We start from the raw sequence: 22,531 nt of genomic DNA on the forward strand, positions 1-22,531 counted from the left end.
CTTTGGGGTGTCTTTTCAACAAAACTGTTTTCCTTTTGAGGTCATAAGTAACGGCAGAAATATACTCGTCTTCAGTTATACGCAACTTAGCTAGCAACTCCTCAAAACTATCTACCCAAAACTCTTTTTCTTTCGATTGCAACATCTCATACAATTTCTTTGACCTTTCCTTACATCTGAGTTCTTCCTGTACGCTACCAGGCTCTCTTAAACCAGGGTCGTAAATTATGGTTCTGGGCATAGGTGGAAACGGGATTCCAAAACGACAAACGGAATTATTATCGACCTTCTTTCTACAAGTCGTTGTGTGTTTGTGAATTTGTAATCGTGTTAACAAATCTAAATGTTCGTCATTGTGCTCAGCAGCACAAGAAATAACATTATCAATAAATTCCTCTACTTCCTTAACATTTGAGAGATCAGTTTTAAGTTTTGGAGCATCTTTTATCCAAATCAAACCATGTTGGTGGGGCGAACCTCTTTGCTGTATTTCTACTCTAAAATAATAGTCTTCTATAACGCCAAGAGGACCTAATTTCTGTAGAGCCTTAAGCAAAGCCCGAAAACGGTGGTCAAAATATCTAGCGCAAGTAACAGGATCATCCTGAATCAGTTTTGCCCTTTCAGAAAAACTTAAATTGCTAATATCATCATTAGGTAAACTCTCCTGCCCAGAGGTTAGTCTCAAAATATTCAGTAGCTCAGGCCATTTACTTTCGGCAGCCGAAAACGTTATGAAAAAGGTAGCCGTACCAAGCTGTCTAATCATACCCATCAATTCCTTTTGTCTGTGTTGCCAATAAGAAGGCGAGCTCTGTAGTCTTTCTAAAACCCTAAAACCATCATCCTGCTTAATTAAAGCATCAAGAGAACCTGCAGAAGCTAAAAGTCCAGCAGTATAATTCGACCCATCTGTTCTTTTAGTTTTCCTCATGCAAACCTGTATAGATTGACTAACTTTCAAGGTTTCTAATTTGACAAAAGAGTAAAACAATTTCGAAGGATTTTTAGCACAGCGCCTATCAATATTACGAAGCTCCCATTTAAAAATATCACCAAAACTTCCCTTAACCTTAAGGTTCATTTTTTGACCTACGTAAATGCTCGGGAATGACAATTCTTCCGCATCCTCGTCAAAGAGTAAAGACATTGGGGTTTGACCTTCACCGGGAGCAAACTTAACATGCATGGTATTATTTGGCAAAAAATTACTTAAAGAAACTAATAATGTATCTTGATTCCCAACTGTTAACGAACTACTTTCGTTAGGTTCATTCCACATATCATCGCTATCATTCTCTGCGTTTATTGGCGCTACTGGATTATCTCCTGAAACATCAACTTGATTTACCTGACGGTCATTTTCGTCAACAATAAATTCAAGTTCTTCAGGAATAGGGTCTAATATGTCATTCTTAACGGTAATTCCATGTTTAACATACAAAGGCGTTTTTACCAGAACGTTAAGGGCCTCTAAAATGACTTTGGGTCTCACAGTTTCGTACAAATAGGGTGTGTTATACTGCATTCTTCTCATAAACTCAATTTGAATAGTATCCGTGTCTCGAGGTAACCTGGGTAAAACCGAGGCGGTGGACTCTACATTTATAGGGACGTTAACCACATTTCCTTTAATACCACGTTGTTGGTCACACCCTAACCTTCGTATTTGCATGAATGGTATTCGTGGTGTTATCATTCTTTCTTCTAAATTACTTATGTTACTTAATTGCGCAGGTATTTCAGGAAACACAAATCCATTTTCCCTTGAAAATTTTGGAATTTGCTTTCTCTTAACGCTTTTATTACAAGTACTACACAAAAATATTTCATCATTCAACTCTCTTTGTTCAATACCAGGGACTGACAAAAAATCTATGGACTTTACAATGGTGCCAGATGACTTAAAAAAAAGATTTGAACATCCTTCACACGGCCACGTTGGGCCGTCTTTAATGCTATCAAAATAGGTCTGCTCTATAACCGAGGGGTTTGCTCGCCTATCTGCGGCTGAAGATCTATTTCTAGAACGTTCAGACGTTCTAAAACCTATATCTTCACGCCTGGCAGCCTTAGCCGTCTGGTTTCTATCACGTTCAGTGTCTCTATACTCGGGATCTTGGCGTCTAGCCGCCATACCTGCTTGGTTTCTATCACGTTCAGTGTCTCTATACTCGGGATCTTGGCGTCTAGCCGCCATACCTGCTTGGTTTCCATCACGTTCAGTGTCTCTATACTCGGGATCTTGGCGTCTAGCCGCCATACCTGCTTGGTTTCTATCACGTTCAGTGTCTCTATACTCGGGATCTTGGCGTCTAGCCGCCATACCTGCTTGGTTTCTATCACGTTCAGTGTCTCTATACTCGGGATCTTGGCGTTTAGCCGCCTTAGCCGCCTGATTTCTATCACGTTCAGTGTCTCTATACTCGGGATCTTGGCGTTTAGCCGCCTTAGCCGCCTGGTTTCTATCACGTTCAGTGTCTCTATACTCGGGATCTTGGCGTTTAGCCGCCTTAGCCGCTTGGTCTCTATCACGTTCTTTATCTCTAAATTCGGGATCTTGGCGTTTAGCCGCCTTAGCCGCTTGGTTTCTATCACGTTCACTTTCCCTATACTTTGGATCTTGGCGTTCAGTAGCCTTACTTAACTGATTTCTTACACGTTCGCTTGATCTATACCATTCATCAACCCTTTTTACTTTCTTGGTAAATATTCCACCCTGATTTTCAATTTCACAATTTGACTCATTCTCTCGCTTTTTCCCCTTACCTAGCAACTCCCTCTTACTGCATTCTTCATTTTGTCTCAAGATTCTTAATCTTTCTAACGGATAGACATTACCATGGGACGTACAAGGTACTTGTTCATCGCTTTCGATGATTTCACTAATATTAGCATTAACATTTTGTACATTATTGGGTTCCTTATTAATAGATATGCCTACGCCTACAGTACTTTCAATAGAACATTTATTTAAAGCATTATCTTTCGTACGATCATGGCCAACTGGCCTCGTGGTAGGACCAACATTTTGTGTGCTAGAACCTGCTCCCGAAAGAGACTTTTTTTCCGCGGCTAAAGCTCTTCTCCTTTCATTTTCGCGTTTCCTAAATTCGGGATCTGACCTTTTTGCCCTCATTCTTTCCCTTGCCTTTCGTTTTCTGATTTCCTCTTTACTTACATTAATATCTTCCTCCATTTTATTATTCAGTTAAATACTCACAAAAATCCGCAAAAGCAATCCCCTTGCAAGACTCTGTAATTATTCGGTTAAAAACTCACAAAGCTCCGCAAAAGCAATCCCCTTGCAAGACTCTGTAACGTTTGAAATATTATTTTCCGAAGAAAGTTATTACAGAAGATTGAATTATGAACTCCTACCTTCGAAATTCAAATAAAGAATGATAAAAGTGCGTAAAAAAGGTCTTTCACAAATAGGGAGCGTATAAACTAAACAGCATTTGTTTATATTTAAAAAATATTCTAAGATTGTCAAATACTTTTTCGCCGTTGAATTTGTTTAACACCAGCTTGTAAAAAAGGTCTCTTTCAAACTAGGAAATGATAAAAGTGCGTAAAAAAGGTCTTTCACAAATCGAGGGCGTATAAACTAAACAGCATTTGTTTATATTTAAAAAATATTCTTAGATTGTCAAATAATTTTTTCGCCGTTTAATTTTTTTAACACCAGCTTGTAAAAAAGGTCTCTTTCAAACTAGGGGTGGGGGGGGGGGCGTATGAAAAAACAGTTAAACATTATTCATAGAATAATTTCCATATATGGGGGTAGGAAAACGGTAACAGTTGACAAAGACTAATTGTATTTACCTTAAGTGGACAAGCAACGTTTCACTATTTTGTGGTTTTGAAAATGTATAGCTTGGCAACACTGTCACTTGTCTCGCGAATTGGCGTATGGGTTTTCCATCTTGAAGGAGAGAGGAATGGAGTGGAAACCCCCATACCTATAGCGTTGCCTATGTACCCCCACCTACGGCACCGTAGTCCTCCCAGCATTCTCAGCGCTTAAGTAGGGTCGTACTGGACAAAATTGTAAAGGGCGCTCCCTCTATCTATTGCCGAAAATATTATCCGTATTTTCATTTTAATAGAGCTATTTCAGTGGGAGAAAAATTTCGTCTGCTACGAAAATTAGCCTGCCTTTGAGTGTAGGGCGGACATTTTGTGAGGGTTTTCTCTATGGGCAAATAGCATTGGTGACGTAGCCATTACCCCCATACCTATAGCGTTGCCTGTGTACCCCCACCTACGGCACCGTAGTCCTCCAAGCATCCTCAGCGGTTAGGTAGGGTCGTACTGGACAAAATTGTAAAGGGCGCTCCCTCTATCTATTGCCGAAAATATTATCCGTATTTTCATTTTAATAGAGCTATTTCAGTGGGGGGGGGGGAATTTCGTCTGCTACGAAAATTGGGCCTGCCTTTGAGTGTAGGGCGGACATTTTGTGAGGGTTTTCTCTATGGGCAAATAGCATTGGTGACGTAGCCATTACCCCCTCTGAAATAGCTCTATACAGAGAAAAAGAAATTATTATGGTTTTGAGAGGAGCTTCTCATTTTGGTTGTTGTTTAAAATATAACGCAATGCACGGGCCTAGATACATATAGCAGGCAATGAATAAAATATATCGCAATGCACGGGCCTTGATAGATAGAGGAGGCAATGTAGGAAACATAACGCAATGCACGGGCCTTGATAGATATAGGAGGCAATGATTTAACGACTTCGGTACTTGGGTTTATCTTTAATATTTAAATAAATATAATTATTTTTAATTATTTTAATCGCCAGTAAATAACTTTAAAAATAGTTAAATCGTTTAAAATAAAGTTGTTCATAATATCTTTCGAAACTTTGCTAATATTGACGTTTAAAGTGAAGGGTACCCTTCTTGCCCGCTTTCTTCAAATTTTGGGGTATATATACGATCCGTTTCCATTATAATAATAGATAAAAACGCATTCGCGTGAACCTTTGGTGGAAGCCCTGCCATTGGGAGGCTAGACGTTTCTCGTAACCCTAGCTGATCGCCGCGTATATCTTAAAACCAAATAATAGATAAAAACGCATTCGCGTGAACCGATGGTGGAAGCCCTGCCATTGGGAGGCTAGACGTTTCTCGTAACCCTAGCCGCTCGCCGCGTATATCTTGAAACCAAACGATGCCGGTGGAAAAGAAGCCAGAATGCACTGAACGGTGTCCATGTGGAATGGACAAAAGACCTGAAGATGGTGGTGCATTGAAGCTGGTGTCAATGTGGAATTGACGAAGAACAGAAGATGATAGTGTATAGAAGCTGGTGTCAATGTGGAATTGACGAAGAACAGAAGATGGTGGTGCATAGAAGCTGGAGTCAAGGTGAAATTGACGAAGAACAGAAGTTGGTGGTGCTTGGAAGCAAGCACGTACAGACTAGTGTCCATGTGGGATGGACAAAGACTAGCAGATTGTGGTCCTTAGAAGCCAGTTAGTAAAGACTGGTGTTGGTAGATGAATGACCAAATTTCCGTGAACCGCGAACGTGTTCCGGAAATCGGGTATTTGTTTGCTCCGATTTGGAAACTGCGAACGCGGTCACGTGGGGTCTGACAGACAGACAGACAGACACACACACACACAGACACACACACACAGACACACCCAGACAGACACGGCCGGTGTAATACCTCTCACTTGACATACGTCACTCGGAGAGGTAAAAATTAAAATAATAGGGCAAAAGTTCCCATGAGATAATTTAGTTAATTTACTGAAATATTCTGCATTCATATCGCTGCAAAGCAAGGGCTCCGTGGCTTAGTGGTTAAAGCGCCAGTCTTGTAAACAGGAGATCATGTGTTCGATTCTCGTCGGAGCCTAGCTGTTATATTACTTGAACTAGATATCGAAGCTATTAAATTTTGAAAAATTAAAACAATAGGGTAAAAATTCCGATGAGTTAATTTAGTTAAATTACTGGAATATTCAGCATTCATGTCGCTTCAAAGCAAGGGCGCCGTGGCTTAGTGGTCAAAGCGCCTGTCTAGTAAACAGGAGATCATGAGTTCGATTCTCGTCGGAGCCCCGCTGTTATGTTGATTGAACTAGATTTCGAAGCTATTAAATTTTGAAAAATTAAAAAATAATAGTTGATTTAGATATGCATATAAGCAAACAATAGTGTAAAAGTTCCGATGTGATAATTTAGTTAATTTACTGAAATATTTAGCATTCATATCGCTTCAAAGCAAGGGCTCCGTGGCTTAGTGGTTAAAGCGCCTGTCTTGTAAACAGGAGATCATGAGTTCGATTCTCGTCGGAGCCTCGCTGTTATGTTACTTGAACTAGATTTCGTAGCTATATAATTTTGAAAAATTAAAATAATAGGGCAAAAGTTCCCATGAGATAATTTAGTTAATTTACTGAAATATTCTGCATTCATATCGCTTCAAAGCAAGGGCTCCGTGGCTTAGTGGTTAAAGCGCCAGTCTTGTAAACAGGAGATCATGTGTTCGATTCTCGTCGGAGCCTTGCTGTTATATTACTTGAACTAGATTTCGAATCTATTAAATTTTGAAAAATTAAAAATAATAGTTGATTTAGATATGCATATATGCAAACAATAGTGAAAAAGTTCCCATGAGATAATTTAGTTAATTTACTGAAATATTCAGCATTCATATCCCTTCAAAGCAAGGGCTCCGTGGCTTAGTGGTTAAAGCGCCTGTCTAGTAAACAGGAGATCATGAGTTCGATTCTCGTCGGAGCCTTGCTGTTATGTTACTTGACCTAGATTTCGTAACCATTAAATTTTGAAAAATTAAAACAATAGGGTAAAAATTCCGAGGAGTTAATTTAGTTAAATTACTGGAATATTCAGCATTCATGTCGCTTCAAAGCAAGGGCTCCGTGGCTTAGTGGTTAAAGCGCCTGTCTAGTAAACAGGAGATCATGAGTTCGATTCTCGTCGGAGCCTTGCTGTTATGTTACTTGACCTAGATTTCGTAGTTATTAAATTTTGAAAAATTAAAACAATAGGGTAAAAATTCCGATGAGTTAATTTAGTTAAATTACTGGAATATTCAGCATTCATGTCGCTTCAAAGCAAGGGCTCCGTGGCTTAGTGGTTAAAGCGCCTGTCTAGTAAACAGGAGATCATGAGTTCGATTCTCGTCGGAGCCCCGCTGTTATGTTGATTGAACTAGATTTCGAAGCTATTAAATTTTGAAAAATTATAAATAATAGTTGATTTAGATATGCATATATGCAAACAATAGTGTTAAAGTTCTCATGAGATAATTTAGTTAATTTACTGAAATATTCAGCATTCATGTCGCTTCAAAGCAAGGGCTCCGTGGCTTAGTGGTTAAAGCGCCTGTCTTGTAAACAGGAGATCATGAGTTCGATTCTCGTCGGAGCCTCGCTGTTATGTTACTTGAACTAGATTTCGTAGCTATTAAATTTTGAAAAATTAAAACAATATGGTAAAAATTCCGATGAGTTAATTTAGTTAAATTACTGGAATATTCAGCATTCATGTCGCTTCAAATCGAGGGCTCCGTGGCTTAGTGATTAAAGCGCCTGTCTAGTAAACAGGAGATTATGAGTTCGATTCTCGTCGAAGCCTCGCTGTTATGTTACTTGAACTAGATTTCGTAGCTATATAATTTTGAAAAATTAAAATAATAGGGCAAAAGTTCCGATGTGATAATTTAGTTAATTTACTGAAATATTCAGCATTCATATCGCTTCAAAGCAAGGGCTCCGTGGCTTAGTGGTTAAAGCGCCTGTCTTGTGAACAGGAGATCATGAGTTCGATTCTCGTCGGAGCCTCGCTGTTATGTTACTTGAACTAGATTTCGTAGCTATATAATTTTGAAAAATTAAAATAATAGGGCAAAAGTTCCTATGAGATAATTTAGTTAATTTACTGAAATATTCTGCATGCATATCGCTTCAAAGCAAGGGCTCCGTGGCTTAGTGGTTAAAGCGCCAGTCTTTTAAACAGGAGATCATGTGTTCGATTCTCGTCGGAGCCTTGCTGTTATATTACTTGAACTAGATTTCGAAGCTATTAAATTTTGAAAAATTAAAAATAATAGGGCAAAAGTTCCCATGAGATAATTTAGTTAATTTACTGAAATATTCTGCATTCATATCGCTTCAAAGCAAGGGCTCCGTGGCTTAGTGGTTAAAGCGCCTGTCTAGTAAACAGGAGATCATGAGTTAGATTCTCGTCGGAGCCTCGCTGTTATGTTACTTGAACTAGATTTCGTAGCTATATAATTTTGAAAAATTAAAATAATAGGGCAAAAGTTCCCATGAGATAATTTAGTTAATTTACTGAAATATTCTGCATTCATATCGCTTCAAAGCAAGGGCTCCGTGGCTTAGTGGTTAAAGCGCCAGTCTTCTAAACAGGAGATCATGTGTTCGACTCTCGTCGGAGCCTTGCTGTTATATTACTTGAACTAGATTTCGAAGCTATTAAAATTTGAAAAATTAAATATAATAGTTGATTTAGATATGCATATATGCAAACAATAGTGAAAAAGTTCCCATGAGATAATTTAGTTAATTTACTGAAATATTCAGCATTCATATCGCTTCAAAGCAAGGGCTCCGTGGCTTAGTGGTTAAAGCGCCTGTCTAGTAAACAGGAGATCATGAGTTCGATTCTCGTCGGAGCCTTGCTGTTATGTTACTTGACCTAGATTTCGTAGCTATTAAATTTTGAAAAATTAAAACAATAGGGTAAAAATTCCGATGAGTTAATTTAGATAAATTACTGGAATATTCAGCATTCATGTCGCTTCAAAGCAAGGGCGCCGTGGCTTAGTGGTTAAAGCGCCTGTCTAGTAAACAGGAGATCATGAGTTCGATTCTCGTCGGAGCCCCGCTGTTATGTTGATTGAACTAGATTTCGAAGCTATTAAATTTTGAAAAATTAAAAAATAATAGTTGATTTAGATATGCATATAAGCAAACAATAGTGTTAAAGTTCCGATGTGATAATTTAGTTAATTTACTGAAATATGCAGCATTCATATCGCTTCAAAGCAAGGGCTTCGTGGCTTAGTGGTTAAAGCGCCTGTCTTGTAAACAGGAGATCATGAGTTCGATTCTCGTCGGAGCCTCGCTGTTATGTTACTTGAACTAGATTTCGTAGCTATATAATTTTGAAAAATTAAAATAATAGGGCAAAAGTTCCTATGAGATAATTTAGTTAATTTACTGAAATATTCTGCATGCATATCGCTTCAAAGCAAGGGCTCCGTGGCTTAGTGGTTAAAGCGCCAGTCTTTTAAACAGGAGATCATGTGTTCGATTCTCGTCGGAGCCTTGCTGTTATATTACTTGAACTAGATTTCGAAGCTATTAAATTTTGAAAAATTAAAAATAATAGGGCAAAAGTTCCCATGAGATAATTTAGTTAATTTACTGAAATATTCTGCATTCATATCGCTTCAAAGCAAGTGCTCCGTGGCTTAGTGGTTAAAGCGCCTGTCTAGTAAACAGGAGATCATGAGTTCGATTCTCGTCGGAGCCTCGCTGTTATGTTACTTGAACTAGATTTCGTAGCTATATAATTTTGAAAAATTAAAATAATAGGGCAAAAGTTCCCATGAGATAATTTAGTTAATTTACTGAAATATTCTGCATTCATATCGCTTCAAAGCATGGGCTCCGTGGCTTAGTGGTTAAAGCGCCAGTCTTGTAAACAGGAGATCATGTGTTCGATTCTCGTCGGAGCCTTGCTGTTATATTACTTGAACTAGATTTCGAAGCTATTAAATTTTGAAAAATTAAATATAATAGTTGATTTAGATACGCATATATGCAAACAATAGTGAAAAAGTTCCCATGAGATAATTTAGTTAATTTACTGAAATATTCAGCATTCATATCGCTTCAAAGCAAGGGCTCCGTGGCTTAGTGGTTAAAGCGCCTGTCTAGTAAACAGGAGATCATGAGTTCGATTCTCGTCGGAGCCTTGCTGTTATGTTACTTGACCTAGATTTCGTAGCTATTAAATTTTGAAAAATTAAAACAATAGGGTAAAAATTCCGATGAGTTAATTTAGATAAATTACTGGAATATTCAGCATTCATGTCGCTTCAAAGCAAGGGCGCCGTGGCTTAGTGGTTAAAGCGCCTGTCTAGTAAACAGGAGATCATGAGTTCGATTCTCGTCGGAGCCCCGCTGTTATGTTGATTGAACTAGATTTCGAAGCTATTAAATTTTGAAAAATTAAAAAATAATAGTTGATTTAGATATGCATATAAGCAAACAATAGTGTTAAAGTTCCGATGTGATAATTTAGTTAATTTACTGAAATATGCAGCATTCATATCGCTTCAAAGCAAGGGCTTCGTGGCTTAGTGGTTAAAGCGCCTGTCTTGTAAACAGGAGATCATGAGATCGATTCTCGTCGGAGCCTCGCTGTTATGTTACTTGAACTAGATTTCGTAGCTATATAATTTTGAAAAATTAAAATAATAGGGCAAAAGGTCCCATGAGATAATTTAGTTAATTTACTGAAATATTCTGCATTCATAACGCTTCAAAGCAAGGGCTCCGTGGCTTAGTGGTTAAAGCGCCAGTCTTGTAAACAGGAGATCATGAGTTCGATTCTCGTCGGAGCCTTGATGTTATATTACTTGAACTAGATTTCAAAGCTATATAATTTTGAAAAATTAAAATAATAGGGCAAAAGTTCCCATGAGATAATTTAGTTAATTTACTGAAATATTCTGCATTCATATCGCTTCAAAGCAAGGGCTCCGTGGCTTAGTGGTTAAAGCGCCAGTCTTGTAAACAGGAGATCATGTGTTCGATTCTCGTCGGAGCCTTGCTGTTATGTTACTTGACCTAGATTTCGTAGCTATTAAATTTTGAAAAATTAAAACAATAGGGTAAAAATTCCGATGAGTTAATTTAGATAAATTACTGGAATATTCAGCATTCATATCGCTTCAAAGCATGGGCTCCGTGGCTTAGTGGTTAAAGCGCCTGTCTAGTAAACAGGAGATCATGAGTTCGATTCTCGTCGGAGCCCCGCTGTTATGTTGATTGAACTAGATTTCGAAGCTATTAAATTTTGAAAAATTAAAAAATAATAGTTGATTTAGATATGCATATAAGCAAACAATAGTGTTAAAGTTCCGATGTGATAATTTAGTTAATTTACTGAAATATGCAGCATTCATATCGCTTCAAAGCAAGGGCTTCGTGGCTTAGTGGTTAAAGCGCCTGTCTTGTAAACAGGAGATCATGAGATCGATTCTCGTCGGAGCCTCGCTGTTATGTTACTTGAACTAGATTTCGTAGCTATATAATTTTGAAAAATTAAAATAATAGGGCAAAAGGTCCCATGAGATAATTTAGTTAATTTACTGAAATATTCTGCATTCATAACGCTTCAAAGCAAGGGCTCCGTGGCTTAGTGGTTAAAGCGCCAGTCTTGTAAACAGGAGATCATGAGTTCGATTCTCGTCGGAGCCTTGATGTTATATTACTTGAACTAGATTTCAAAGCTATATAATTTTGAAAAATTAAAATAATAGGGCAAAAGTTCCCATGAGATAATTTAGTTAATTTACTGAAATATTCTGCATTCATATCGCTTCAAAGCAAGGGCTCCGTGGCTTAGTGGTTAAAGCGCCAGTCTTGTAAACAGGAGATCATGTGTTCGATTCTCGTCGGAGCCTTGCTGTTATATTACTTGAACTAGATTTCGAAGCTATTAAATTTTGAAAAATTAAAAATAATAGGGCAAAAGTTCCCATGAGATAATTTAGTTAATTTACTGAAATATTCTGCATTCATATCGCTTCAAAGCAAGGGCTCCGTGGCTTAGTGGTTAAAGCGCCTGTCTAGTAAACAGGAGATCATGAGTTAGATTCTCGTCGGAGCCTCGCTGTTATGTTACTTGAACTAGATTTCGTAGCTATATAATTTTGAAAAATTAAAATAATAGGGCAAAAGTTCCCATGAGATAATTTAGTTAATTTACTGAAATATTCTGCATTCATATCGCTTCAAAGCAAGGGCTCCGTGGCTTAGTGGTTAAAGCGCCAGTCTTGTAAACAGGAGATCATGTGTTCGACTCTCGTCGGAGCCTTGCTGTTATATTACTTGAACTAGATTTCGAAGCTATTAAAATTTGAAAAATTAAATATAATAGTTGATTTAGATATGCATATATGCAAACAATAGTGAAAAAGTTCCCATGAGATAATTTAGTTAATTTACTGAAATATTCAGCATTCATATCGCTTCAAAGCAAGGGCTCCGTGGCTTAGTGGTTAAAGCGCCTGTCTAGTAAACAGGAGATCATGAGTTCGATTCTCGTCGGAGCCTTGCTGTTATGTTACTTGACCTAGATTTCGTAGCTATTAAATTTTGAAAAATTAAAACAATAGGGTAAAAATTCCGATGAGTTAATTTAGATAAATTACTGGAATATTCAGCATTCATGTCGCTTCAAAGCAAGGGCGCCGTGGCTTAGTGGTTAAAGCGCCTGTCTAGTAAACAGGAGATCATGAGTTCGATTCTCGTCGGAGCCCCGCTGTTATGTTGATTGAACTAGATTTCGAAGCTATTAAATTTTGAAAAATTAAAAAATAATAGTTGATTTAGATATGCATATAAGCATACAATAGTGTTAAAGTTCCGATGTGATAATTTAGTTAATTTACTGAAATATGCAGCATTCATATCGCTTTAAAGCAAGGGCTTCGTGGCTTAGTGGTTAAAGCGCCTGTCTTGTAAACAGGAGATCATGAGTTCGATTCTCGTCGGAGCCTCGCTGTTATGTTACTTGAACTAGATTTCGTAGCTATATAATTTTGAAAAATTAAAATAATAGGGCAAAAGTTCCTATGAGATAATTTAGTTAATTTACTGAAATATTCTGCATGCATATCGCTTCAAAGCAAGGGCTCCGTGGCTTAGTGGTTAAAGCGCCAGTCTTTTAAACAGGAGATCATGTGTTCGATTCTCGTCGGAGCCTTGCTGTTATATTACTTGAACTAGATTTCGAAGCTATTAAATTTTGAAAAATTAAAAATAATAGGGCAAAAGTTCCCATGAGATAATTTAGTTAATTTACTGAAATATTCTGCATTCATATCGCTTCAAAGCAAGGGCTCCGTGGCTTAGTGGTTAAAGCGCCTGTCTAGTAAACAGGAGATCATGAGTTCGATTCTCGTCGGAGCCTCGCTGTTATGTTACTTGAACTAGATTTCGTAGCTATATAATTTTGAAAAATTAAAATAATAGGGCAAAAGTTCCCATGAGATAATTTAGTTAATTTACTGAAATATTCTGCATTCAAATCGCTTCAAAGCATGGGCTCCGTGGCTTAGTGGTTAAAGCGCCAGTCTTGTAAACAGGAGATCATGTGTTCGATTCTCGTCGGAGCCTTGCTGTTATATTACTTGAACTAGATTTCGAAGCTATTAAATTTTGAAAAATTAAATATAATAGTTGATTTAGATATGCATATATGCAAACAATAGTGAAAAAGTTCCCATGAGATAATTTAGTTAATTTACTGAAATATTCAGCATTCATATCGCTTCAAAGCAAGGGCTCCGTGGCTTAGTGGTTAAAGCGCCTGTCTAGTAAACAGGAGATCATGAGTTCGATTCTCGTCGGAGCCTTGCTGTTATGTTACTTGACCTAGATTTCGTAGCTATTAAATTTTGAAAAATTAAAACAATAGGGTAAAAATTCCGATGAGTTAATTTAGATAAATTACTGGAATATTCAGCATTCATGTCGCTTCAAAGCAAGGGCGCCGTGGCTTAGTGGTTAAAGCGCCTGTCTAGTAAACAGGAGATCATGAGTTCGATTCTCGTCGGAGCCCCGCTGTTATGTTGATTGAACTAGATTTCGAAGCTATTAAATTTTGAAAAATTAAAAAATAATAGTTGATTTAGATATGCATATAAGCATACAATAGTGTTAAAGTTCCGATGTGATAATTTAGTTAATTTACTGAAATATGCAGCATTCATATCGCTTTAAAGCAAGGGCTTCGTGGCTTAGTGGTTAAAGCGCCTGTCTTGTAAACAGGAGATCATGAGTTCGATTCTCGTCGGAGCCTCGCTGTTATGTTACTTGAACTAGATTTCGTAGCTATATAATTTTGAAAAATTAAAATAATAGGGCAAAAGTTCCTATGAGATAATTTAGTTAATTTACTGAAATATTCTGCATGCATATCGCTTCAAAGCAAGGGCTCCGTGGCTTAGTGGTTAAAGCGCCAGTCTTTTAAACAGGAGATCATGTGTTCGATTCTCGTCGGAGCCTTGCTGTTATATTACTTGAACTAGATTTCGAAGCTATTAAATTTTGAAAAATTAAAAATAATAGGGCAAAAGTTCCCATGAGATAATTTAGTTAATTTACTGAAATATTCTGCATTCATATCGCTTCAAAGCAAGGGCTCCGTGGCTTAGTGGTTAAAGCGCCTGTCTAGTAAACAGGAGATCATGAGTTCGATTCTCGTCGGAGCCTCGCTGTTATGTTACTTGAGCTAGATTTCGTAGCTATATAATTTTGAAAAATTAAAATAATAGGGCAAAAGTTCCCATGAGATAATTTAGTTAATTTACTGAAATATTCTGCATTCAAATCGCTTCAAAGCATGGGCTCCGTGGCTTAGTGGTTAAAGCGCCAGTCTTGTAAACAGGAGATCATGTGTTCGATTCTCGTCGGAGCCTTGCTGTTATATTACTTGAACTAGATTTCGAAGCTATTAAATTTTGAAAAATTAAATATAATAGTTGATTTAGATATGCATATATGCAAACAATAGTGAAAAAGTTCCCATGAGATAATTTAGTTAATTTACTGAAATATTCAGCATTCATATCGCTTCAAAGCAAGGGCTCCGTGGCTTAGTGGTTAAAGCGCCTGTCTAGTAAACAGGAGATCATCAGTTCGATTCTCGTCGGAGCCCCACTGTTATGTTGATTGAACTAGATTTCGAAGCTATTAAATTTTGAAAAATTAAAAAATAATAGTTGATTTAGATATGCATATATGCAAACAATAGGGTAAAAATTCCGATGAGTTAATTTAGTTAAATTACTGGAATATTCAGCATTCATGTCGCTTCAAAGCGAGGGCTCCGTGGCTTAGTGATTAAAGCGCCTGTCTAGTAAACAGGAGATCATGAGTTCGATTCTCGTCGAAGCCTCGCTGTTATGTTTCTTGAACTAGATTTCGTAGCTATATAATTTTGAAAAATTAAAATAATAGGGCAAAAGTTCCCATGAGAAAATTTAGTTAATTTACTGAAATATTCTGCATTCATATCGCTTCAAAGCAAGGGCTCCGTGGCTTAGTGGTTAAAGCGCCTGTCTAGTAAACAGGAGATCATGAGTTCGATTCTCGTCGGAGCCTCGCTGTTATGTTACTTGAACTAGATTTCGTAGCTATATAATTTTGAAAAATTAAAATAATAGGGCAAAAGTTCCCATGAGATAATTTAGTTAATTTACTGAAATATTCTGCATTCATATCGCTGCAAAGCAAGGGCTCCGTGGCTTAGTGGTTAAAGCGCCAGTCTTGTAAACAGGAGATCATGTGTTCGATTCTCGTCGGAGCCTTGCTGTTATATTACTTGAACTAGATTTCGAAGCTATTAAATTTTGAAAAATTAAAATAATAGGGCAAAAGTTCCCATGAGATAATTTAGTTAATTTACTGAAATATTCTGCATTCATATCGCTTCAAAGCAAGGGCTCCGTGGCTTAGTGGTTAAAGCGCCTGTCTAGTAAACAGGAGATCATGAGTTCGATTCTCGTCGGAGTCTTGCTGTTATGTTACTTGACCTAGATTTCGTAGCTATTAAATTTTGAAAAATTAAAACAATAGGGTAAAAATTCCGATGAGTTAATTTAGTTAAATTACTGGAATATTCAGCATTCATGTCGCTTCAAAGCAAGGGCTCCGTGGTTTAGTGGTTAAAGCAACTGTCTTGTAAACAGGAGATCATGAGTTCGATTCTCGTCGGAGCCTCGCTGTTATGTTACTTGTACGAGATTTCGTAGCTATTAAATTTTGAAAAATTAAAACAATAGGGTAAAAATACCTATGAGTTAATTTAGTTAAATTACTGGAATATTCAGCATTCATGTCGCTTCAAAGCAAGGGCTCCGTGGCTTAGTGGTTAAAGCGCCTGTCTAGTAAACAGAAGATCATGAGTTCGATTCTCGTCGGAGCCTCGCTGTCATATTACTTGAACTAGATTTCGAAGCTATTAAATTTTGAAAAATTAAAAAATAATAGTTGATTTAGATTTTCATATAAGCAAACAATAGTGTAAAAGTTCCGATGTGATAATTTAGTTAATTTACTGAAACATTCAGCATTCATATCGCTTCAAAGCAAGGGCTCCGTGGCTTAGTGGTTAATGCGCCTGTCTAGTAAACAGGAGATCATGAGTTCGATTCTCGTCGGAGCCTGGCTGTTATGTTACTTGACCTAGATTTCGTAGCTATTAAATTTTGAAAAATTAAAACAATAGGGTAAAAATTCCGATGAGTTAATTTAGTTAAATTACTGGAATATTCAGCATTCATGTCGCTTCAAAGCAAGGGCTCCGTGGCTTAGTGGTTAAAGCGCCTGTCTAGTAAACAGGAGATCATGAGTTCGATTCTCGTCGGAGCCTCGCTGTTATGTTACTTGAACTAGATTTCGTAGCTATATAATTTTGAAAAATTAAAAATAATAGTTGATTTAGATATTGATATATGAAAACAATAGTGTTAAAGTTCCCATGAGATAATTTAGATAATTTACTGAAATATTCAGCATTCATATCGCTTCAAAGCAAGGGCTCCGTGGCTTAGTGGTTAAAGCGCCTGTCTAGTAAACAGGAGATCATGAGTTCGATTCTCGTCGGAGCCTTGCTGTTATGTTACTTGACCTAGATTTCGTAGCTATTAAATTTTGAAAAATTAAAACAATAGGGTAAAAATTCCGATGAGTTAATTTAGTTAAATTACTGGTATATTCAGCATTCATATCGCTTCAAAGCAAGGGCTCCGTGGCTTAGTGGTTAAAGCGCCTGTCTAGTAAACAGGAGATCATGAGTTCGATTCTCGTCGGAGCCTTGCTGTTATGTTACTTGACCTAGATTTCGTAGCTATTAAATTTTGAAAAATTAAAACAATAGGGTAAAAATTCCGATGAGTTAATTTAGATAAATTACTGGAATATTCAGCATTCATGTCGCTTCAAAGCAAGGGCGCCGTGGCTTAGTGGTTAAAGCGCCTGTCTAGTAAACAGGAGATCATGAGTTCGATTTTCGTCGGAGCCCCGCTGTTATGTTGATTGAACTAGATTTCGAAGCTATTAAATTTTGAAAAATTAAAAAATAATAGTTGATTTAGATATGCATATAAGCAAACAATAGTGTTAAAGTTCCGATGTGATAATTTAGTTAATTTACTGAAATATGCAGCATTCATATCGCTTCAAAGCAAGGGCTTCGTGGCTTAGTGGTTAAAGCGCCTGTCTTGTAAACAGGAGATCATGAGTTCGATTCTCGTCGGAGCCTCGCTGTTATGTTACTTGAACTAGATTTCGTAGCTATATAATTTTGAAAAATTAAAATAATAGGGCAAAAGTTCCCATGAGATAATTTAGTTAATTTACTGAAATATTCTGCATGCATATCGCTTCAAAGCAAGGGCTCCGTGGCTTAGTGGTTAAAGCGCCAGTCTTTTAAACAGGAGATCATGTGTTCGATTCTCGTCGGAGCCTTGCTGTTATATTACTTGAACTAGATTTCGAAGCTATTAAATTTTGAAAAATTAAAAATAATAGGGCAAAAGTTCCCATGAGATAATTTAGTTAATTTACTGAAATATTCTGCATTCATATCGCTTCAAAGCAAGGGCTCCGTGGCTTAGTGGTTAAAGCGCCTGTCTAGTAAACAGGAGATCATGAGTTCGATTATCGTCGGAGCCTCGCTGTTATGTTACTTGAACTAGATTTCGTAGCTATATAATTTTGAAAAATTAAAATAATAGGGCAAAAGTTCCCATGAGATAATTTAGTTAATTTACTGAAATATTCTGCATTCATATCGCTTCAAAGCAAGGGCTCCGTGGCTTAGTGGTTAAAGCGCCAGTCTTGTAAACAGGAGATCATGTGTTCGATTCTCGTCGGAGCCTTGCTGTTATATTATTTGAACTAGATTTCGAAGCTATTAAATTTTGAAAAATTAAATATAATAGTTGATTTAGATATGCATATATGCAAACAATAGTGAAAAAGTTCCCATGAGATAATTTAGTTAATTTACTGAAATATTCAGCATTCATATCGCTTCAAAGCAAGGGCTCCGTGGCTTAGTGGTTAAAGCGCCTGTCTACTAAACAGGAGATCATGAGTTCGATTCTCGTCGGAGCCTTGCTGTTATGTTACTTGAACTAGATTTCGAAGCTATTAAATTTTGAAAAATTAAAAATAATAGTTGGTTTAGATATGCATATATGCAAACAATAGGGTAAAAATTCCGATGAGTTAATTTAGTTAAATTACTGGAATATTCAGCATTCATGTCGCTTCAAAGCGAGGGCTCAGGGGCTTAGTGATTAAAGCGCCTGTCTAGTAAACAGGAGATCATGAGTTCGATTCTCGTCGAAGCCTCGCTGTTATGTTTCTTGAACTAGATTTCGTAGCTATATAATTTTGAAAAATTAAAATAATAGGGCAAAAGTTCCCATGAGAAAATTTAGTTAATTTACTGAAATATTCTGCATTCATATCGCTTCAAAGCAAGGGCTCCGTGGCTTAGTGGTTAAAGCGCCTGTCTAGTAAACAGGAGATCATGAGTTCGATTCTCGTCGGAGCCTCGCTGTTATGTTACTTGAACTAGATTTCGTAGCTATATAATTTTGAAAAATTAAAATAATAGGGCAAAAGTTCCCATGAGATAATTTAGTTAATTTACTGAAATATTCTGCATTCATATCGCTGCAAAGCAAGGGCTCCGTGGCTTAGTGGTTAAAGCGCCAGTCTTGTAAACAGGAGATCATGTGTTCGATTCTCGTCGGAGCCTTGCTGTTATATTACTTGAACTAGATTTCGAAGCTATTAAATTTTGAAAAATTAAAAAATAATAGTTGATTTAGATTTTCATATAAGCAAACAATAGTGTAAAAGTTCCGATGTGATAATTTAGTTAATTTACTGAAACATTCAGCATTCATATCGCTTCAAAGCAAGGGCTCCGTGGCTTAGTGGTTAATGCGCCTGTCTAGTAAACAGGAGATCATGAGTTCGATTCTCGTCGGAGCCTGGCTGTTATGTTACTTGACCTAGATTTCGTAGCTATTAAATTTTGAAAAATTAAAACAATAGGGTAAAAATTCCGATGAGTTAATTTAGTTAAATTACTGGAATATTCAGCATTCATGTCGCTTCAAAGCAAGGGCTCCGTGGCTTAGTGGTTAAAGCGCCTGTCTAGTAAACAGGAGATCATGAGTTCGATTCTCGTCGGAGCCTCGCTGTTATGTTACTTGAACTAGATTTCGTAGCTATATAATTTTGAAAAATTAAAAATAATAGTTGATTTAGATATTGATATATGAAAACAATAGTGTTAAAGTTCCCATGAGATAATTTAGATAATTTACTGAAATATTCAGCATTCATATCGCTTCAAAGCAAGGGCTCCGTGGCTTAGTGGTTAAAGCGCCTGTCTAGTAAACAGGAGATCATGAGTTCGATTCTCGTCGGAGCCTTGCTGTTATGTTACTTGACCTAGATTTCGTAGCTATTAAATTTTGAAAAATTAAAACAATAGGGTAAAAATTCCGATGAGTTAATTTAGTTAAATTACTGGTATATTCAGCATTCATATCGCTTCAAAGCAAGGGCTCCGTGGCTTAGTGGTTAAAGCGCCTGTCTTGTAAACATTAGATCATGAGTTCGATTCTCGTCGGAGCCTCGCTGTTATATTACTTGAACTAGATTTCGAAGCTATTAAATTTTGAAAAATTAAAAATAATAGTTGATTTAGATATTCATATATGAAAACAATAGTGTAAAAGTTCCCATGAGATAATTTAGTTAATTTACTGAAATATTCAGTATTCATATCGCTTCAAAGCAAGGGCTCCGTGGCTTAGTGGTTAAAGCGCCTGTCTAGTAAAAAGGAGATCATGAGTTCAATTCTCGTCGGAGCCTTGCTGTTATGTTACTTGACCTAGATTTCGTAGCTATTAAATTTTGAAAAATTAAAACAATAGGGTAAAAATTCCGATGAGTTAATTTAGTTAAATTACTGGAATATTCAGCATTCATGTCGCTTCAAAGCAAGAGCTCCTTGGCTTAGTGGTTAAAGCGCCTGTCTAGTAAACAGGAGATCATGAGTTCGATTCTCGTCGGAGCCTCGCTGTTATGTTACTTGAACTAGATTTCGTAGCTATATAATTTTGAAAAATTAAAACAATAGGGTAAAAATTCCGATGAGTTAATTTAGTTAAATTACTGGTATATTCTGCATTCATATCGCTTCAAACCAAGGGCTCTGTGGCTTAGTGGTTAAAGCGCCTGTCTTGTAAACAGGAGATCATGTGTTCGATTCTCGTCGGAGCCTGGCTGTTATGTTACTTGACCTAGATTTCGTAGCTATTAAATTTTGAAAAATTAAAACAATAGGGTTAAATTCCGATGAGTTAATTTAGTTAAATTACTGGTATATTCTGCATTCATATCGCTTCAAACCAAGGGCTCTGTGGCTTAGTGGTTAAAGCGCCTGTCTTGTAAACAGGAGATCATGTGTTCGATTCTCGTCGGAGCCTGGCTGTTATGTTACTTGAACTAGATTTCGTAGCTATATAATTTTGAAAAATTAAAAATAATAGTTGATTTAGATATTGATATATGAAAACAATAGTGTAAAAGTTCCCATGAGATAATTTAGATAATTTACTGAAATATTCAGCATTCATATCGCTTCAAAGCAAGGGCTCCGTGGCTTAGTGGTTAAAGCGCCTGTCTAGTAAACAGGAGATCATGAGTTCGATTCTCGTCGGAGCCTGGCTGTTATGTTACTTGAACTAGATTTCGTAGCTATATAATTTTGAAAAATTAAAAATAATAGTTGATTTAGATATTGATATATGAAAACAATAGTGTAAAAGTTCCCATGAGATAATTTAGATAATTTACTGAAATATTCAGCATTCATATCGCTTCAAAGCAAGGGCTCCGTGGCTTAGTGGTTAAAGCGCCTGTCTAGTAAACAGGAGATCATGAGTTCGATTCTCGTCGGAGCCTTGCTGTTATGTTACTTGACCTAGATTTCGTAGCTATTAATTTTTGAAAAATTAAAACAATAGGGTAAAAATTCCGAGGAGTTAATTTAGTTAAATTACTGGTATATTCTGCATTCATATCGCTTCAAACCAAGGGCTCTGTGGCTTAGTGGTTAAAGCGCCTGTCTTGTAAACAGGAGATCATGTGTTCGATTCTCGTCGGAGCCTGGCTGTTATGTTACTTGAACTAGATTTCGTAGCTATATAATTTTGAAAAATTAAAAATAATAGTTGATTTAGATATTGATATATGAAAACAATAGTGTAAAAGTTCCCATGAGATAATTTAGATAATTTACTGAAATATTCAGCATTCATATCGCTTCAAAGCAAGGGCTCCGTGGCTTAGTGGTTAAAGCGCCTGTCTAGTAAACAGGAGATCATGAGTTCGATTCTCGTCGGAGCCTGGCTGTTATGTTACTTGAACTAGATTTCGTAGCTATATAATTTTGAAAAATTAAAAATAATAGTTGATTTAGATATTGATATATGAAAACAATAGTGTAAAAGTTCCCATGAGATAATTTAGATAATTTACTGAAATATTCAGCATTCATATCGCTTCAAAGCAAGGGCTCCGTGGCTTAGTGGTTAAAGCGCCTGTCTAGTAAACAGGAGATCATGAGTTCGATTCTCGTCGGAGCCTTGCTGTTATGTTACTTGACCTAGATTTCGTAGCTATTAATTTTTGAAAAATTAAAACAATAGGGTAAAAATTCCGATGAGTTAATTTAGTTAAATTACTGGTATATTCTGCATTCATATCGCTTCAAACCAAGGGCTCTGTGGCTTAGTGGTTAAAGCGCCTGTCTTGTAAACAGGAGATCATGTGTTCGATTCTCGTCGGAGCCTGGCTGTTATGTTACTTGACCTAGATTTCGTAGCTATTAAATTTTGAAAAATTAAAACAATAGGGTAAAAATTCCGATGAGTTAATTTAGTTAGTTTACTGAAATATTCAGCATTCATATCGCTTCAAAGCAAGGGCTCCGTGGCTTAGTGGTTAATGCGCCTGTCTAGTAAACAGGAGATCATGAGTTCGATTCTTGTCGGAGCCTGGCTGTTATGTTACTTGACCTAGATTTCGTAGCTATTAAATTTTGAAAAATTAAAACAATAGGGTAAAAATTCCGATGAGTTAATTTAGTTAAATTACTGCAATATTCAGCATTCATGTCGC

General features: G+C 36.8%; 1 protein-coding gene and 44 non-coding genes across 45 annotated transcripts; 44 read left to right on the forward strand and 1 right to left on the reverse strand.

The window, feature by feature from the left end:
* Positions 1 to 960: 960 nt before the first annotated feature.
* LOC149699780 (uncharacterized) lies at positions 961 to 4,105 on the reverse strand. Its single transcript, XM_089867280.1, has 4 exons — positions 3,382 to 4,105; positions 2,329 to 3,315; positions 1,457 to 1,599; positions 961 to 969 (listed from the first exon to the last, which is right to left on the reverse strand). Exons 2-4 carry the CDS (start codon positions 3,197 to 3,199, stop codon positions 961 to 963), a joined length of 1,023 nt encoding a protein of 340 aa, XP_089723406.1. The 5' UTR covers positions 3,200 to 3,315; positions 3,382 to 4,105.
* Positions 4,106 to 6,253: 2,148 nt separating this feature from the next.
* Positions 6,254 to 6,326, forward strand: TRNAT-UGU (transfer RNA threonine (anticodon UGU)). The gene has a single exon. It is a non-coding gene; the product is annotated as a tRNA-Thr (tRNA).
* A 372-nt stretch (positions 6,327 to 6,698) lies between these two features.
* On the forward strand, positions 6,699 to 6,771 carry TRNAT-AGU (transfer RNA threonine (anticodon AGU)). Its single transcript has one exon. It is a non-coding gene; the product is annotated as a tRNA-Thr (tRNA).
* Positions 6,772 to 6,904: 133 nt separating this feature from the next.
* Positions 6,905 to 6,977, forward strand: TRNAT-AGU (transfer RNA threonine (anticodon AGU)). The gene has a single exon. It is a non-coding gene; the product is annotated as a tRNA-Thr (tRNA).
* Positions 6,978 to 7,110: 133 nt separating this feature from the next.
* Positions 7,111 to 7,183, forward strand: TRNAT-AGU (transfer RNA threonine (anticodon AGU)). Its single transcript has one exon. It is a non-coding gene; the product is annotated as a tRNA-Thr (tRNA).
* A 166-nt stretch (positions 7,184 to 7,349) lies between these two features.
* TRNAT-UGU (transfer RNA threonine (anticodon UGU)) lies at positions 7,350 to 7,422 on the forward strand. The gene has a single exon. It is a non-coding gene; the product is annotated as a tRNA-Thr (tRNA).
* A 339-nt stretch (positions 7,423 to 7,761) lies between these two features.
* Positions 7,762 to 7,834, forward strand: TRNAT-UGU (transfer RNA threonine (anticodon UGU)). Its single transcript has one exon. It is a non-coding gene; the product is annotated as a tRNA-Thr (tRNA).
* Positions 7,835 to 8,174: 340 nt separating this feature from the next.
* On the forward strand, positions 8,175 to 8,247 carry TRNAT-AGU (transfer RNA threonine (anticodon AGU)). Its single transcript has one exon. It is a non-coding gene; the product is annotated as a tRNA-Thr (tRNA).
* Positions 8,248 to 8,380: 133 nt separating this feature from the next.
* TRNAR-UCU (transfer RNA arginine (anticodon UCU)) lies at positions 8,381 to 8,453 on the forward strand. The gene has a single exon. It is a non-coding gene; the product is annotated as a tRNA-Arg (tRNA).
* Positions 8,454 to 8,619: 166 nt separating this feature from the next.
* On the forward strand, positions 8,620 to 8,692 carry TRNAT-AGU (transfer RNA threonine (anticodon AGU)). Its single transcript has one exon. It is a non-coding gene; the product is annotated as a tRNA-Thr (tRNA).
* Positions 8,693 to 9,065: 373 nt separating this feature from the next.
* TRNAT-UGU (transfer RNA threonine (anticodon UGU)) lies at positions 9,066 to 9,138 on the forward strand. The gene has a single exon. It is a non-coding gene; the product is annotated as a tRNA-Thr (tRNA).
* A 785-nt stretch (positions 9,139 to 9,923) lies between these two features.
* TRNAT-AGU (transfer RNA threonine (anticodon AGU)) lies at positions 9,924 to 9,996 on the forward strand. Its single transcript has one exon. It is a non-coding gene; the product is annotated as a tRNA-Thr (tRNA).
* A 373-nt stretch (positions 9,997 to 10,369) lies between these two features.
* TRNAT-UGU (transfer RNA threonine (anticodon UGU)) lies at positions 10,370 to 10,442 on the forward strand. The gene has a single exon. It is a non-coding gene; the product is annotated as a tRNA-Thr (tRNA).
* A 133-nt stretch (positions 10,443 to 10,575) lies between these two features.
* On the forward strand, positions 10,576 to 10,648 carry TRNAT-UGU (transfer RNA threonine (anticodon UGU)). Its single transcript has one exon. It is a non-coding gene; the product is annotated as a tRNA-Thr (tRNA).
* A 339-nt stretch (positions 10,649 to 10,987) lies between these two features.
* Positions 10,988 to 11,060, forward strand: TRNAT-AGU (transfer RNA threonine (anticodon AGU)). Its single transcript has one exon. It is a non-coding gene; the product is annotated as a tRNA-Thr (tRNA).
* A 167-nt stretch (positions 11,061 to 11,227) lies between these two features.
* Positions 11,228 to 11,300, forward strand: TRNAT-UGU (transfer RNA threonine (anticodon UGU)). Its single transcript has one exon. It is a non-coding gene; the product is annotated as a tRNA-Thr (tRNA).
* Positions 11,301 to 11,433: 133 nt separating this feature from the next.
* TRNAT-UGU (transfer RNA threonine (anticodon UGU)) lies at positions 11,434 to 11,506 on the forward strand. The gene has a single exon. It is a non-coding gene; the product is annotated as a tRNA-Thr (tRNA).
* Positions 11,507 to 11,846: 340 nt separating this feature from the next.
* On the forward strand, positions 11,847 to 11,919 carry TRNAT-AGU (transfer RNA threonine (anticodon AGU)). Its single transcript has one exon. It is a non-coding gene; the product is annotated as a tRNA-Thr (tRNA).
* A 372-nt stretch (positions 11,920 to 12,291) lies between these two features.
* TRNAT-AGU (transfer RNA threonine (anticodon AGU)) lies at positions 12,292 to 12,364 on the forward strand. The gene has a single exon. It is a non-coding gene; the product is annotated as a tRNA-Thr (tRNA).
* Positions 12,365 to 12,737: 373 nt separating this feature from the next.
* TRNAT-UGU (transfer RNA threonine (anticodon UGU)) lies at positions 12,738 to 12,810 on the forward strand. The gene has a single exon. It is a non-coding gene; the product is annotated as a tRNA-Thr (tRNA).
* A 340-nt stretch (positions 12,811 to 13,150) lies between these two features.
* TRNAT-AGU (transfer RNA threonine (anticodon AGU)) lies at positions 13,151 to 13,223 on the forward strand. Its single transcript has one exon. It is a non-coding gene; the product is annotated as a tRNA-Thr (tRNA).
* A 372-nt stretch (positions 13,224 to 13,595) lies between these two features.
* TRNAT-AGU (transfer RNA threonine (anticodon AGU)) lies at positions 13,596 to 13,668 on the forward strand. The gene has a single exon. It is a non-coding gene; the product is annotated as a tRNA-Thr (tRNA).
* Positions 13,669 to 14,041: 373 nt separating this feature from the next.
* TRNAT-UGU (transfer RNA threonine (anticodon UGU)) lies at positions 14,042 to 14,114 on the forward strand. Its single transcript has one exon. It is a non-coding gene; the product is annotated as a tRNA-Thr (tRNA).
* A 340-nt stretch (positions 14,115 to 14,454) lies between these two features.
* On the forward strand, positions 14,455 to 14,527 carry TRNAT-AGU (transfer RNA threonine (anticodon AGU)). Its single transcript has one exon. It is a non-coding gene; the product is annotated as a tRNA-Thr (tRNA).
* Positions 14,528 to 15,345: 818 nt separating this feature from the next.
* Positions 15,346 to 15,418, forward strand: TRNAT-AGU (transfer RNA threonine (anticodon AGU)). The gene has a single exon. It is a non-coding gene; the product is annotated as a tRNA-Thr (tRNA).
* Positions 15,419 to 15,757: 339 nt separating this feature from the next.
* Positions 15,758 to 15,830, forward strand: TRNAT-AGU (transfer RNA threonine (anticodon AGU)). Its single transcript has one exon. It is a non-coding gene; the product is annotated as a tRNA-Thr (tRNA).
* A 133-nt stretch (positions 15,831 to 15,963) lies between these two features.
* Positions 15,964 to 16,036, forward strand: TRNAT-UGU (transfer RNA threonine (anticodon UGU)). Its single transcript has one exon. It is a non-coding gene; the product is annotated as a tRNA-Thr (tRNA).
* A 133-nt stretch (positions 16,037 to 16,169) lies between these two features.
* On the forward strand, positions 16,170 to 16,242 carry TRNAT-AGU (transfer RNA threonine (anticodon AGU)). The gene has a single exon. It is a non-coding gene; the product is annotated as a tRNA-Thr (tRNA).
* A 373-nt stretch (positions 16,243 to 16,615) lies between these two features.
* TRNAT-AGU (transfer RNA threonine (anticodon AGU)) lies at positions 16,616 to 16,688 on the forward strand. The gene has a single exon. It is a non-coding gene; the product is annotated as a tRNA-Thr (tRNA).
* Positions 16,689 to 16,854: 166 nt separating this feature from the next.
* Positions 16,855 to 16,927, forward strand: TRNAT-AGU (transfer RNA threonine (anticodon AGU)). Its single transcript has one exon. It is a non-coding gene; the product is annotated as a tRNA-Thr (tRNA).
* A 133-nt stretch (positions 16,928 to 17,060) lies between these two features.
* On the forward strand, positions 17,061 to 17,133 carry TRNAT-AGU (transfer RNA threonine (anticodon AGU)). The gene has a single exon. It is a non-coding gene; the product is annotated as a tRNA-Thr (tRNA).
* A 373-nt stretch (positions 17,134 to 17,506) lies between these two features.
* On the forward strand, positions 17,507 to 17,579 carry TRNAT-UGU (transfer RNA threonine (anticodon UGU)). The gene has a single exon. It is a non-coding gene; the product is annotated as a tRNA-Thr (tRNA).
* Positions 17,580 to 18,364: 785 nt separating this feature from the next.
* On the forward strand, positions 18,365 to 18,437 carry TRNAS-ACU (transfer RNA serine (anticodon ACU)). Its single transcript has one exon. It is a non-coding gene; the product is annotated as a tRNA-Ser (tRNA).
* A 372-nt stretch (positions 18,438 to 18,809) lies between these two features.
* Positions 18,810 to 18,882, forward strand: TRNAT-AGU (transfer RNA threonine (anticodon AGU)). The gene has a single exon. It is a non-coding gene; the product is annotated as a tRNA-Thr (tRNA).
* A 579-nt stretch (positions 18,883 to 19,461) lies between these two features.
* On the forward strand, positions 19,462 to 19,534 carry TRNAT-AGU (transfer RNA threonine (anticodon AGU)). Its single transcript has one exon. It is a non-coding gene; the product is annotated as a tRNA-Thr (tRNA).
* A 166-nt stretch (positions 19,535 to 19,700) lies between these two features.
* Positions 19,701 to 19,773, forward strand: TRNAT-AGU (transfer RNA threonine (anticodon AGU)). The gene has a single exon. It is a non-coding gene; the product is annotated as a tRNA-Thr (tRNA).
* Positions 19,774 to 19,906: 133 nt separating this feature from the next.
* TRNAT-UGU (transfer RNA threonine (anticodon UGU)) lies at positions 19,907 to 19,979 on the forward strand. The gene has a single exon. It is a non-coding gene; the product is annotated as a tRNA-Thr (tRNA).
* A 578-nt stretch (positions 19,980 to 20,557) lies between these two features.
* On the forward strand, positions 20,558 to 20,630 carry TRNAT-UGU (transfer RNA threonine (anticodon UGU)). The gene has a single exon. It is a non-coding gene; the product is annotated as a tRNA-Thr (tRNA).
* A 132-nt stretch (positions 20,631 to 20,762) lies between these two features.
* On the forward strand, positions 20,763 to 20,835 carry TRNAT-UGU (transfer RNA threonine (anticodon UGU)). The gene has a single exon. It is a non-coding gene; the product is annotated as a tRNA-Thr (tRNA).
* Positions 20,836 to 21,001: 166 nt separating this feature from the next.
* TRNAT-AGU (transfer RNA threonine (anticodon AGU)) lies at positions 21,002 to 21,074 on the forward strand. Its single transcript has one exon. It is a non-coding gene; the product is annotated as a tRNA-Thr (tRNA).
* A 166-nt stretch (positions 21,075 to 21,240) lies between these two features.
* TRNAT-AGU (transfer RNA threonine (anticodon AGU)) lies at positions 21,241 to 21,313 on the forward strand. Its single transcript has one exon. It is a non-coding gene; the product is annotated as a tRNA-Thr (tRNA).
* Positions 21,314 to 21,446: 133 nt separating this feature from the next.
* Positions 21,447 to 21,519, forward strand: TRNAT-UGU (transfer RNA threonine (anticodon UGU)). Its single transcript has one exon. It is a non-coding gene; the product is annotated as a tRNA-Thr (tRNA).
* A 166-nt stretch (positions 21,520 to 21,685) lies between these two features.
* On the forward strand, positions 21,686 to 21,758 carry TRNAT-AGU (transfer RNA threonine (anticodon AGU)). Its single transcript has one exon. It is a non-coding gene; the product is annotated as a tRNA-Thr (tRNA).
* Positions 21,759 to 21,924: 166 nt separating this feature from the next.
* On the forward strand, positions 21,925 to 21,997 carry TRNAT-AGU (transfer RNA threonine (anticodon AGU)). The gene has a single exon. It is a non-coding gene; the product is annotated as a tRNA-Thr (tRNA).
* A 133-nt stretch (positions 21,998 to 22,130) lies between these two features.
* On the forward strand, positions 22,131 to 22,203 carry TRNAT-UGU (transfer RNA threonine (anticodon UGU)). Its single transcript has one exon. It is a non-coding gene; the product is annotated as a tRNA-Thr (tRNA).
* Positions 22,204 to 22,531: the final 328 nt, after the last annotated feature.

Source organism: Phalangium opilio, unplaced genomic scaffold (assembly GCF_054372755.1).
Source record: "Phalangium opilio isolate 3A_F unplaced genomic scaffold, DU_Popi_V2 ptg000019l_1, whole genome shotgun sequence".
NCBI lineage: Eukaryota > Metazoa > Arthropoda > Arachnida > Opiliones > Phalangiidae > Phalangium > Phalangium opilio.